Source organism: Protopterus annectens, chromosome 13.part0, assembly GCF_019279795.1.
Source record: "Protopterus annectens isolate FY-2018-M chromosome 13.part0, PAN1.0, whole genome shotgun sequence".
Taxonomy (NCBI): Eukaryota; Metazoa; Chordata; order Ceratodontiformes; family Protopteridae; genus Protopterus; species Protopterus annectens.
In genome coordinates, this window is record NC_056747.1 from 1115946846 (window position 1) to 1115961184 (window position 14339).

Here is a 14339-nt window from a genome sequence, read left to right on the forward strand (position 1 = left end):
TTCTTTCAGGTCACCAAGGCAATGGATGAGGGAAAAATAGTGCATACCCCCTACCTAGATCTGGCTAAGGTGTTCGATACAATACCCTATTCGGGTATAGTTGAGACTCACCAAACTGGGCATAAATCCCTACATAACTCGCTAGATTGCTAGCTGGCTCACAGACCAGACCCTGGAAATCAGTGCTGGCGGCACCACCTCCACTAAGAGACCAATCACTAGCAAGGTACCTAAGGGCTCTGTGTTGGGACCACTCCTATCTGGCATCGACTTCTCAGAGGTAATGGCTGATGTCAAGGGCCTTTGGCTAACCAAGTGTGCAGATGACAGCAAAAGTACAGTTGTGTACACTTACCATAAATTTAGATGTTTGAGTGTATTCACTGTTGCAGTCATTACATTAGGGTTATCTGCTTGTAGGTAGCCCTCAGTTGGCCTGATTAACAAAGTCTTGGGTCCTGCATTGGTTGCTGTCCCTTCTTCCATGACGTCAGGTCGTCAGGGGTATAAAACATGCAGCCGACGCCATTACATCAGCTTTTCTTGCCCCAGATGTCAGGTGCCCCCCTAATGAGAAGCAATGAAATATAAAAGTACAAAGATATACCTCCAAAATACACCAAAAAGGCTTTAAAGCATAGTAAAGGAAAGTAGAGGTATAGTCAAAAGAAGTTAGGGGGCTGGAGGGAGGGTATCCAGGACTGCAACAGTGAATACACTAGAACATCTATATTTATGGAAAGTGCACACAACTGTACTATGTTCTTCATGTTTCACTGTTGCAGTCATTACATTTGGATAGACTCTCAAAGCTAAGGTTGGGAGGAGGAATTTAAATAGAATTAGGACCAACTATAAGGCCCTGCAAGACTGCAGTGGCAAAACCAGGCCTGGATTTAGAGAAAACTGGCAAATGATAATGCTTGGTGAAAGTATGTACAGAACTCCAGGTAGCAGCTTCTAGGATGTCCCTGGTAGGGATGCCTCTGAGAAAGGCTGTAGAGGTAGATGCAACCATGGTGGAGTGAGGTCTGATCCCCTGGGGGATAGGTTTTCCATGATGCTTATAGCAGAAATTAATGCAATGGCTTATCCATTTAGAAATGGTTTGCTTTGAAATAACCTTCCCCCTCTGCCCCTGCAGCAAATGCCACCAGCAGTTGTTCAGATTTCCTTTGAGGTTTAGTCCTGTCCAAGTAGAATCTAAGTTGTCTGTGCACATCTAAGGAATGCAGTATCCGTTCCCCTTTATTCTGTGGATTGGGAAAGAAAGCTGGCAAATGAATGGACTGATTAAGAGCCACAGTGGATACCACCTTAGGCATGAAGGAAGGATTGGTTCTGAGGGACACCCTGTCCGCATGAAAGATGATGAAAGGCTCCACTGCCATAAGGGCCTGTAATTCAGATACCCTTCTAGCTGAAGTGATTGCTAAAAGGAAAGCTGTTTTCAAAGAAAGAAATTTTAAGTCTGCAGTGGCAGCTGGCTCGAAAGGAGGTACAGTGAGTTTATCCAAGACAAAGTTAAGGTCCCAGGCTGGGGTTGGAGGTCTCCTGGGTGGTCTTAAATTTTTGGCCCTCTAAGGAACTGCTTGAGCAGTGGATGAGAGAAGAGGTGAGGTTCTGTGTTATAATGAGCTGAAATGGCTGAGGCATGGATTTTAATGGAGGAAAAAGACAGTCCCTTGTGAAGCATCTCAGTTAAGTATTGTAAAATCTGAGGTAAATTGGGCACTGCTGTGCTCATCCCTTGAGATTGGTTCCAGGCACAGAATCTTTTCCATTTTTCAGCATAAGATTTTCTAGTACTAGGCCTCCTTGCCTCTAAAATGATATCCATCACAGGTTTGCTGAGGGATGGTAAAGGAGAGATTAAGTAATTAGCCAGGCTGCAAGATTCAGTGATAAAATCTGAGGGTGCAGAAATTGGTTCTCCTGCTGAGACAGCAGGGAAGAAGCCTGAGGCAGGTGCCATGGAGATAACCGTGACACACTGCGCAGGAGGAAGTACCAGTGATGGCGAGGCGAGTCTGGAGCAATCAAAATCATCCTTGGTTTGTCCTGTTTGATTTTTAGTAGTACTTTGGAGAGCAGAGGCAGAGGGGGGAAGGCACAGACTGATAGGTTTTTCCAGCTGAAGGACAGAGCATCCACTTTCCAGGCTTGTTTGTGGGGAGTCATTGTGCAAAATTTGTCGAATTGGTAGTTCTGGGGAGAGGCAAACAGGTCTATATCTGGGCTCCCCCATTTGCTTGTCAACATGTTGAAAATGCTTGGTTCCAGTTTCCACTCGTGTGGATCCATGAGGTTTCTTAGTCCATCTGCCAGTGTATTTAATTTTCCTGGCAGGAACTGAGCTTGTAGGTGCACTTGGTAGCTCAAGGCTGTGTTCCACAATGCCACGGCTAGTCTGCAGAGGGGGTAAAAATGTGTACTCCCCTGCTTGTTTATGTACCACATAACAGTGGTGTTGTCCATCTTTACCATTAGGTGCCCTGGAAGAATATGGTCCTTGAAGGCTGTCAGAGCATTCTGAACAGCTAACATTTCTTTCTGATTGATATGCAGGTGCATTTGACTTGGGTTCCATTGGCCCTGAATGCACTTCCCTGCTAGGTGAGCTCCCCATGCATAGTCTGATGCATCTGTTTTTAGGGTTTGGGCAGCAGTAGGTGGTGTGAAAGGTAGTCCCTTGTTTTGGTGGCAGGCCTGTGCCCACCAAATAAACTCTAGGCGTAGGCAAGGTATGATAGGAATCATTGTTTCTAGGTCTTGAGAATGTTGACACCATAGGCTTTTTAGATACCACTGTAGTTTCCTCATATGCAGTCTTGCATATGGAATTAGAAGAATGCAGGAGACCATAAACTCCAAGGCTTGCAGTATTTGTCTTGCAGACACAGCAGGGTTTTTGTGGCCACTTGTTTGAAGTAGGCTGTCAAATTAATTTGATTCTCTGGCGTGAGTTAAGCCATCTGGGAAGTTGTATTCAAGCTTGCTCCCATGAATATAATTTGGAGACAGGGTACCAGGTGTGATTTCTTTTCGTTTATGGTGTACCCCAGACAAGTTAGAACCCATTTGTTCAAAGGCCAGATGATTCAAAAGTATGTCCTGGCTTTTTGCCTGAATTAGAAAATCGTCCAGGAATGGGTATATTTGAATATTTCTTTGCCTGCAAAATGCAATAACTGGAGCTAAGCACTTTGTGAATACCCTGGGTGCAGTAGATAAGCCAAAGGGCAGTGCAGGGAACCGATAGTGCGTGTAGCCTGCTTTGAAGCGTAGGTATCTTCTGCAAGATTCCCTGACTGGGATTGTGCAGGTATGCTTTCTTTAAATCTAGTGTTGCCAACCAGGCATCTTTGCTAACATAGGAAGTAATTGTTGAGGAGTCAGCATCTTGAATTTTGGAATCTCCAAAAAGGTGTTTAGAGTAGACGGGTCCAAGATAGGACGCCATGAATCGTCTTTTCTGGGTACCAGGAAAAGTCTTGAGTAGAAATCTTGTCCCTTTTCCGCTTCTGGTACCAGATGAATAGCCCCCATGTTTGAGAGAGAAAGTACTTGTTTTTGGGCCTCTGCCCACTGATTTGGGGGTAGGTCCGGTCACCCGCCTGGTGTTGGCAATGTGTGGAAGTGAAATCTGTATCCCTGGGACACTATATTTAAAACCCATTTGTCCTGGGTAATGAGTTACCAATTCTTTGCATGAAAAGCAATCTCCCCTCCCCCAAAGGGGCAGTCAGTTGATAAGTGCTTGGAAAATTTAAAAGGAAGTCATTGAGACAGTTTACCATAGGGGGGAGTCTTATTCCCAGATTTGGAAGTGGAGGCCCCCCACTGCTTAGTTCTGCGTCTCCCCTAGGACTGAAACCTGGGGTTTTTGCTGTGTCTGGGTTTGGCTTGAGAAGACATGGAAGGGGCTGCAAAGGACCAGTTCTTAAAAGGCCAGTGCCTACTAAATTTAGGAGGCTGGACTTGTAAAAAACCTTTAACAGTTTGCATAGATTTAGCTTTATCTTCCATCTTTTTAAGAACTTCCTCAGCCTTGTTGCCAAACAGGCGGTCCTGATTTAAAGGAGCATCCAACAATTTAGCTTTAACATGATCAGGCAAAGATTGCTCCTTAAGCCAAGCATGCCTTCTGAGCACAGACCCAGTAACAGCAGCCCTGCAAGAGGCCTCTAATGAATCAAAACCACATTGCAAAGTATGTTTTCCAACTTGTTCAGCAGAATGCATTAAATCCTGAAATTCTTTATTTTCCACACAGTCAGGAATCAACCTAATTTTCTGTTTAAGCAGTCCAATAACATGTTGCTGATACTTTAACATATGAAACTGGCAGTTTAAAGCCCTAATGGCCAAGGTTGCAGAAGTGTAAACCTTCTTACTCCATCTATCCAGCGCCCTGGAGTCTCTATCAGAAGGGGTAGGATTTTTAGTAGTAGAAGCCTTAATGCCCTTGGGCCCTGTGAAATGGTCCCTGGATTTGCAATAGGATTTTTCAAGAGGAACTTGTGGGACTCAGGGACCCGGTAGTAGCTGTCAGGTTTTCTGGGAGCAGGAGGCATGGAATCAGGGGCCAAACTAGATTTCGAAAAACCATCAACAATGTCTAGTACAGGAGGAGTAGCTAAAAGCCTATGCTGAGGTAGGAGGAGGAAATCCCTAAGCCTCTTTTTTGAATCAGAAAAATCCTGGCTTTCCCAGTGGAAATGCTCCCTTAGAGTATGTAAGGTTTCCCCAAAACAAAAATCATCCGAAAGGGAAGCAGAGTGAATGGAGTCCTCTGCATCAGAATCTTCATAAGTAGATGAGGGCAAATCCAAATCATAATAATCAGAAAGAACAGAATCTTGATCAGAAGATTCATAATCAACTTCAACCCTAGGCCTCTTAGAAGGGGGAGGTTGGCTTCCCCTAATTAGAGTTATAAGATCTTCAGCCATTCTTATCATTTGTTTTTTAGGCATAGAGGCCTGAGCATGTGTCCTGGGCATCGTTTTTTTATGCATGGATCGCGATTTAGGCCTAAGTAAAGGAGGAGGCATCGGTTTAAAATGCAAGTCCGTAGGCCTGAATACACCCTCAGAAGCCGGTGCCTGCACAGCGGCTCCGGACCAATCCAAGGTAGAGACATCCGCAGGTTCCATAGTTGAAGCATCTCGCAGCATACCGGACTCCGAATGGATCTCAGTAGAGGCCTGCGAATCAGAAGTAGTTGGTATCAGGGACTGCAAAAGCTCCTCACTGAGTACCGGCAAACTGGCGACTGGCTTAGGAGAAGCGTCGGCGGCAGTTTTGGATCTCGGCGGCCTGTCTCTGTCTTTATCGTTGTGTTTTTTCGGAATCCCAGTAGTCGGACGGCTAACAGACATTTCTGGATAATTAAACCGAGAACCGAAATATTTATAGGCAAAAATATACCGACGATGGATAGTGTGCTGATTAAAATAAAGCACAAAACCAACAGCAAGGTACGTCGTGGTCAGAGCCTAGGCAAGGAATACAGTATGAATGAAAATCCTTATGAGGTATTTGCTTTCTGCAAGTAATGTAATTATTACCTTTTACTGACATCGGTAAGGAGCAAGAAAAAAAGTTTCCCCAACAGGGTACTTAGCTTTAGTTGAAGACTTCGGTTCCGAAACTCGAAAACGAAAATTTCAGGAGTCGGCCGACCGGCACTTGCGAACTGCTTCTGCTTCAGGCACCACACGGCAAGAAAGACTGATGTAATGGCGTTGGGCTGCATGTTTTATACCTCTGACGACTTGACGTCATGGAAGACGGGACAGCAACCGACGGAGGACACTTAATCAGGCCAACTGAGGGCTACCTGCAAGCAGATAACTGTAATGTAATGACTGCAACAGTGAAACACGAAGAACATCTGGGAGTTATCACAGATACCCACAGTGACCCAAAGTTTTACAACAAGGTCTAACAGACAAAAGACTGGTGGCCAAAGTCATGGATTAAAACTCAATACGGTGGTGGTGTTGTGGTACGTTGTCGCCTCACAGTAAGACATTGTCCTGTTTGAGTCTCAGCTAAAGCGTCTTCTGTGTGGAGACATGCGTGAATGGGCGTACCTTCACTGAAGGTTGTGTGTCAGGGCTGGCAACTCGGTACGTAAAAATCTACTGCCAATCATTAGCGGACTGGAGTTCCACTGTGGCGACCCCTAACTGGGAAAAGCCGAAAGATACAACAACAACCAAGAAAAGCATTATAGTGTATTTTGATAAAACTGCTACCCAGGATAATTACTCCATAGATAAGATACCCTTAACAGTTGACACAGTAGTCAGGGATCTGGGAACACGAAGACAGTAATTTGGCCTTTGACCAACATGTGGCCAAGGTAGTAAGAAAATCATTCTATGCCACCCAACTTATAAGCAAGGTCATGGCATCTAGGTCCAAGGAAGTCATAGTGTCACTTTATTTGACCCTTATTAGACCCACACTGAGTACAATGCCCCCTTTGGCATGTACATGACTCGACATATACAGCAGTTGGAATGCCCAGAGTGGTTCCTTACCAGCAGAATGCAATATAAATACCCTGCCCAATATGTATTGCTATACTCTGTCTCCTACAGGTTACTGAGAAGCAATCTATGCTTGGAATACAATCATCCTTGAATCTGACTCTGAAGGACCTTTTACACATCTGCAAAACGGACAGCATCAGAGCCACTAGCTCCAAGGATTTAAATTTTGCTTGTGACAAATATATGTCTTAAGAGTATGTACATGCTCTGGAACAAGTTCCCCATCCATGTTGAAGAGTCCATACCTAACCCTATTTAAGAGTAACCTTGACCAACAGACGGGAAATCAGAAATTCTTCCTGATCTGGCCCTCGCGTTACATAGACAAGAGGCAAACAGTAATGCCCCAACTAATACATCAACACACAACCTCTAGAAACTTCCTAATATATCCCTCTTAATAAAAACCCATGATACACAGGGAAACAATTGAGCTGGACTGCATGGCTAGGGTTATAATGGCCCTCGTGACCATTAGTCTAGTAGTCACTTATAAGGGAGAAGGAAAACGCCACAGGTCACTAGACCACAGAGAGCATACTAGCACCTCTACAACTATCAGACAAGCTTGGCCAAGGGAATGATCCTCAAAGCTGGTTCATCTCCTTAGTCATCTCACACCAGGTACCAAAGAGTCTCTGCAACTTTAACACTGTAGAATAGACCACAGGCCAGATAGGCATGGGTTGACCTCAGAAAGCTACCTCAACCCCCACAGTACACCTTCAGTTTAAGGGGTAGTGGAAGGAGTTTCACTCCCTGGTATGAACTCAACTTCATTCAAGTGACTTATCCCAAGGACTACACAATCCAGTATGCAAAAGATGACCAGCTGATCATACAGTGAATCAATGCAGGGGGAGGTCTCGCAGGACACCATCCACAGACACGAATCAAGACCTTTTGCCACAAAGAGCTCATCACCAATAAAGATCCAGAGGCCAATACTATGGTGGTGAAAACAGAAATATGTAGAATACCTATGAACCTAAGCTTCAACTGCAAACTGACATTACACACCCTTATCTGGACCAATAACACTCACCAATACGACTGAGTAAAACTTTTCCAACAATCCTAAGACAGTCCCTCTTCATCACTGACACCATGAAAGTGCCTGACACATATCACAATGCACTTATAATGCCAAGTAACAGATGGGTGGATATCAGTGACCTTCAGTACTGTAACTTCTGCCTCATACAAGAGAGCAGTTCTTGCAAGTTTCAATTCAGGATATGAAAACTGAAAAAACAAAGGCGGCTTACACTTTTAAGGTATCAAATCAGTGAATGTTCCAGAGATAAACACAATATGCTAACAGAACAACCAGCCAGAACGAATTGGGGGCACGGGGATGGGTGCATCCTTCAAGTCAAACACGGGTATGAGAATGCTCCACTTATGCAGCACAGGAGCTTGCACACCTCAGAAATGGCATAAGAGATCTCTTTCAAGAGGACAACACATCAGCTGATACCCACTCTGATGTGCGAGATCTCCCATCTCCATGCTTATCCTTTCAAAATTCTTAACAGGACACCTATGCTTTTTTACTTGCTTTAGAGCAGCAGTGGTATTTCATATTTATTATTTTGCCATTTGCTAAAATGACATCTCAGTTTCAGCCTGCATCTATAATGCCTTCTTAGAGACAGAGAAACTCATTTTCCCTCACCAGCACCAAGTCCACAATTGTTCCACTTCCAACGCCAACAACATTCCACTCCTCAGGCTGTCTTACCTCTTCTACTTGTTTTTGTTCCACCCTTCCCGAATGAGCATTATGTCACATCACATTTGAGAATTGAGGCAAAATATTAAAACTTCCTCACTTTGCCACACCTACCAGGGAGTCCAAAAACAACACAGAAATTCAGAGGGTTTTGTTTTCTTTCTTTCTTTTTTCTTTTTTTTTTTTTTACGCTGCTCTTAGAAATGCAAGTCCACATGCAATATGTATTACTCTGATGCTCTAAACTCTATCTAGAAGACAGAAAACATACTCCTCAATAATAAGGTGCACAAGACAAAAGGAATGAAGATGTAGGCTCACATCTACTTGCTAAATCTTGATTCCCTAGAAACAGAGGGGGTGTTCCAGAAGTCACAATTAATAAAGCTCCAACCACTTTGCCACCTTGTACCAATACAGAAGACACTAAAACTGACACAGTACTTACACGTTTATAAGCTAGAAGCACAGAAGCAAAAACTTAACTACCTTGTACTTCTGCCTCAGCTCTTCTGTATCTTCTTTTTCTACTTCAAGGACACGTCGGCGTTCTGTAGCATCCTCTGCATAATCCAGCTGAACATGAAAAATATTCAATGTTACTTAATTAACAACAAAAATAAAGCTGTCACTTTTCATCTCACTTATTTCCATTTCATCATCCCTGTTACACTTTTTTCAAACTGGGAGAGGACAATCTTGTTGAAGAAGAGGCCAGTACCTCACTACCAGATGCAACAGCCTGGAGGCATCCTCTCCTCTCACAGACCTTTTTACTGCTAAGACCCAACACTTTCAGCATGAGATTTAGAGGTTTTTAAATACTAAAACACAAGTTACACAACCATTAATGCGCTACTGTGTTGCTTGATAAGGTACAAGTAAGCTGTATAAGGAAAAAAGATGTGCTTAAGACATATATAAAACTAATACTTCTGCATTTTCATCCATACCAGTACTGCCTATCTTTCTATTTATTTTTTTTTGTGATGTAAAATTTCACCATTAGCTGCTGACCTACCTGTTAAAAGGGCAAATTAAACTAATCCAATGACCATTTTCAGTCACAACCAGGCAACAAACATAGTTCCAGTAAAAAGACACAAGTTGCACAATACTAGAAATGTAATACGTTTTGGTTTAGTTTTACATAATCTATGCAATACTCTGAAATGGAGTAAGTTTGGTATAGTATTACACACAAAGCATATTTGGCTCAAACTTCAGTACAAAAATGATGTTGACTACTTTAAGTTTCAGGCACACTGTACAAGCCATATAAAGCCTTTCTTCAAGTTTGTCCTGCTGTGTGAAACAAACAGAATGGTACACCTGCTTTACAAGACAGAAGAAAAAACACTGCAAAAGACTGACAAAGCAAGCAGGAAGGCCAACATAATTTTACAGATGGACACTAAGGTTTGCAATTGTGTCACAGGACACTCTAATTTATTTTAAGTTAAACCACCATTTTGTGCCTATGGCTTTGGCTGGACAGAACGAAATAAATTAGTAACAGAAGGACAATGCAAGTCCCTCATTACTTCAGCAAATGTTTATCATACTGTATATGCTTTTCAAGATGTACCTCATCTACAAATGAGTAAAAAGCATTTTGCAAAACATCTCAGCATAGATTTGAAAACTATATTTTAAAATTATGGAGAAAGGACTCACTTAATTCTTTAGGCATGGTCTTTTCAATGACTCACTAGCTAGCCATAACAGGCGAAAGGTTCAGTAACAGATAATTGTACTGAAATTAGATGCTTGTTTTAACTCTTGCAAACGTAGCAGGAGAAGGCTGCTCACCTGACAGATGCAGCAAAATGGCTGTGTGTGATGTCAACGCAGCATATAAAGCTAAAGAAACAAAATACCTATGGAAAAGAGAGACACCAGCCTGTCAAATGAACATTCTGAAGATCATTTATGACTGACAATCAATCAACATCTGTCCCACATACTACTAAAATGACTTACTATTAGCCAACTTAATTTGCATAGAAGGACAAAGCCCAAAGTACAGCCTATGTAACCCTTGCCTGATTAGCATCATAGGTGTCTCATGGAGTTGGCATAGAGAGGATGAGTGAACCTACTCCGTGGGGAGGGGGGGGGACTGTCTTATACTGTCAACCTCTGCGAGGATGGGAAGAGATCCTGTAACATCAAGTGTTTGGCTCACCAAGCCATGCATTAAGGCAGCATTCCTCAGCAGGTGCACAGAAACATGCTGATGAATGAGGGACATGGGTTGTAAGACACCTACAAAAGGGGACGACAGGACTCAAAAACATAATACTGGTGAAGGCACAAACAACCCCCTATGGCTGTCTGGACTTCGATCACTCTGGTGTTGGGAAAGCTTGATGGTTGACTGGCACAGGGTGGGAGGCTAACTTATCTAAACGACAAATCCCATAGTGAATAGGATTAAAGCCCAGACTAGATTACTGCTAGGCAACCAGAGTTCAATTAGTAGATATAGTTGGCATTGAAAAAAGGAAATGTCCAACCTGGGGGGTGGACAAGAAGGAGCCAGCCATCCACTACTACAATCCCTTAGAAGTGGGGCACAGATACAAATTTACAACCTGTGGGTGAATGCTACACTCAGCCAGCCACTGCTTGGTTGGTAGTAGCCTTCAACATGGTTATGCAGAAGACTGCAATCACATGGGAAAAGCACTGTGGGTCTCAGTGGTAACAGACTGGACTACATGTCACCCCAGCAAGGGAATGGAGTTAAATTATTACAAAATGTTCTCCTTGCTCATATGTCAGTGAGAGCATACAGCACCCTCAGGCTATCTAAATGACAGCCCCTTCTAGACATCTTTCTTTCACTCTTGGGATCGAAAGACTAGCCTACTCCCCAATACCAGACTCCTGCTTCCCGTGTAGAATAAATGGTCTGGAGGAACATACAGGTCAAATGGGTACATGAATGGAGCCTCTGGGCTGACACTGTGAACCAAAAAAAAAATAATAATTTGATTTTGTAATCGATGCAATGAGCTCCCATTTCCCAGAGGTGTGTGGTAAAAGTGCAGACCATTTTACTTCTGAAACATGGATGCCTCCTCCTAACTACTGAGGAAGAGGAGAGGAGAGAGAATGGAAGCAGACAGGATGGTATAATTTGAATTGACAGGCACCCTTCTTGGCTAGGAGGGGGCATTCTACCTGCCCCTAACTGCCTCATGCAATGTTTCCAACAAAAGTGCCACTGCTTGGGCTTTTACTGTACTGTTTTATCAGGGAATGGAATTGCTGCTAAAGTCTGCACAGTACTTTTCTCTTCCAGACTTTGGATCATCATCTTTCTCCAAGGCACATATAAAATTACTGTAACATCTTCTGCCAAGGGCAGTATTCTGATTCAAGAATGAATTCTAATCAATGTATCTGACGCAGCAGGTACAGGAGAAAAAATGGAGTCAATGAAATCACAGGCACATTTAACTCCAAGCTTGCTCACTTTCAGCATGGTATGACAGAGTTGCTAGAACCTTTGTTTTATGACTAGATCAGGAATCTCTTCCATCATAGCTTTCATCATTTTACAATGTCTCCTTAACACTAGAAGTACATGGCTTTGCAGGTTGACTGCTCTAATGCTCAACATATAAAGCAAAAGCTTTCTTCCAAAGTACATCAGAGATACAATCCTCATTATCACTGGTAAGCATGTTTCTTACTGTTAAACTGGAGCTTTGTCTGTATCCAGTGATAATCGCTTCATAAAGATCTAGAAGGAATATGGATGGTTCCCTGCTGCAACACCCAAGTTGGACACTTGCTCCACAAAAAAGGACTGCTCTTCCTCTTAGCAGCAGAAGCCCCACTGAAAATGACTGGCTCTCCTGGCAAGGCTATAGAGACAAAAACCTCCTCACATGCCATACTTCACTGACGTGGGGTTATCAAAAATGCCTGGTACCAAAAGAGGTGAAGGAGGGAACAGATGCCCCAAAACTACAGAAGAGATAGTTGCAGTTATTTTTAAATATTTCCCCATAGAATACAAAATGAAGCAATCTGGCCAAAGCCAGAGGTTCCTTCACAAAAACTGTAGGCGCATCTAAAGAAAGACTGATAAATAACTTTATATATTTTTCTCACTCTGTAGACATACATACATATATACACACACACACACACACACATATATATATATATATATATATATATATATATATATATATATATATATATTTTTTTAAATATAAATATATATATAAAAAATCCATCTAGATCATGTATATAAATATACATAAGTTTCTATCGATATTGGGGCTCAGTTCCGACTTCAGAGTAGCACTGCACATTGAGAAAGAGTAAACCGCCCTTCCTTTGTTAAATAATCAAATGATGCTCAGGGGCGGACATCTCATTATCCTCTCTCATCAAAGGGCTATATGGTCCAGTGAAACATACTAACAGCTGATGGTGTGGTGGTTTCCAGAATGGTGGTGCCAGAGGTTTCAGGCAAGGCATGCATCAGCCAAGGGGTGACTGAGCACCTCCTCAGTACTGGTACCTTCAAACCTAGGCTCCTTAGTGAGGTTGTCATAGTCCCCCAAACTCCTCAGATGCTTCCATTTAGCGGAGCTACCTGGCAGACTACCACTTGACAACTTAGTGGATTCTGGCACATAACCCGCAAGTCTCCGTTATGCACCTCACAGAGAGGGTCTCAGGCCTGAACTCTTAGATTTTGCAAGCAACATCCTCCTCCAACCTCAGATAATATACATACTGATCATGCAGGTCTCTGAAGAAATTTGAAAGTCTGCAAATGTACTTGCTTCTCTTAGGTAGCATGGTCATCACCCTCATATCAAGAAATGCCACAGAGATATTAGCAGGGTGGTGGGGGCTGGTCAAGGAAACAGATTTTGCAGCCAGAAACACAGCAGCTATGGTAACAGACAAACATAAAGGAGGGTTCCTCAATGGGGTACATGTCTGCTCAACCTTCTAAACTGCGGACTAACCTGAAGGACTAATGAAATGCCTTTCTCTGCGTGCAATGCTAAAGACAAAAAAAAATAGGAATTCACCACCTTCATAACAGAGAACTGGTTATGTTTATGAGAAAGATGGCATCAGCATGGTCTAGGGGGGAAGGATACTCTGCTTTGAACATCTGACAGGACTTCAGACCTCAGCCTGCAGCAGAGATCCCTAAGGTTATGACTTTAAATAGGCGTGTACTACGCTAATGGCCCTGGAGCCTTTACAAGCCTAGCCCATAGAAGTGCCGCCCGACATTAGTTCCCAGTGCTTCTATCAAGAGCAGCCACTGGAGTGATCCCCGGGGTGAACTTTATATTTCCCATCCACTCATCAAGATTTCTGTTGAAGAGGGCCAATGAGGTGCTCTGCTTGACATGTATGGGAAGTCAATTCCAGAGCATGGGAAGTCTCTGGGTTATGAATCTGTCCCTTCAGCATGTTCTGTTGATTGTGGTAATGAGACTGAGGTCTCTGGAGTGTGTGGTGTGGACGGATTGGGAATTTTTTTAGACGTAGCACTTCTAAGAGCAGGGTCATGCATGTTTTTTGTATGTCAAGCAGAGATCGCCTCTTAGTAGATGATATGGGACAGAGAATAGCTGGAGATTTTTTTAGTCTGTCCGTGTAAGGACATGTGTTTTAAGGCCTAGGATCCTCTTCATGAGGTACTTTTGTGGTCTTTCCAGCTGTTGCATCTGTCTAGTGAGGTACATGCCAAATGGGGCATTATATTCAATGATTGCCCTAATGAGGGAAGAGTAGAGACCAATGATTACCTCTTTCTTCCTGGATACAAAACCCTTGGTAATGAAATGTGCCACATAGGACTTTCTGACCACAGTGGCGATGTGGTGGTTGAAGGAGAGGTTGCGGTTAACCTATGCCCCAGATCTATTATAACACCTTCAGTGTTCAGTGGGTTCCCATCGATGTGGTAATTAGTGGGAACTGAGCTTTTCCCAAAGGGGATGACGGCGCATTTTTTGGCAATAAGCTTAAGGCCATGGCTTTGA

The 14339-nt window shown here is 43.1% G+C and overlaps 1 protein-coding gene across 7 annotated transcripts in view; it reads right to left on the reverse strand.

Moving 5' to 3' along the window:
* GPATCH8 (G-patch domain containing 8) overlaps positions 1–14339 on the reverse strand; it is a 984951-nt gene that overhangs the window by 439694 nt on the left and 530918 nt on the right. For all 7 annotated transcript variants that reach the window (XM_044055084.1, XM_044055085.1, XM_044055088.1 and 4 more), the window contains one exon: positions 8791–8877. In XM_044055084.1, coding sequence (XP_043911019.1) covers positions 8791–8877 — 87 coding nt within the window. The remainder of the gene's footprint in view (positions 1–8790; positions 8878–14339) is intronic.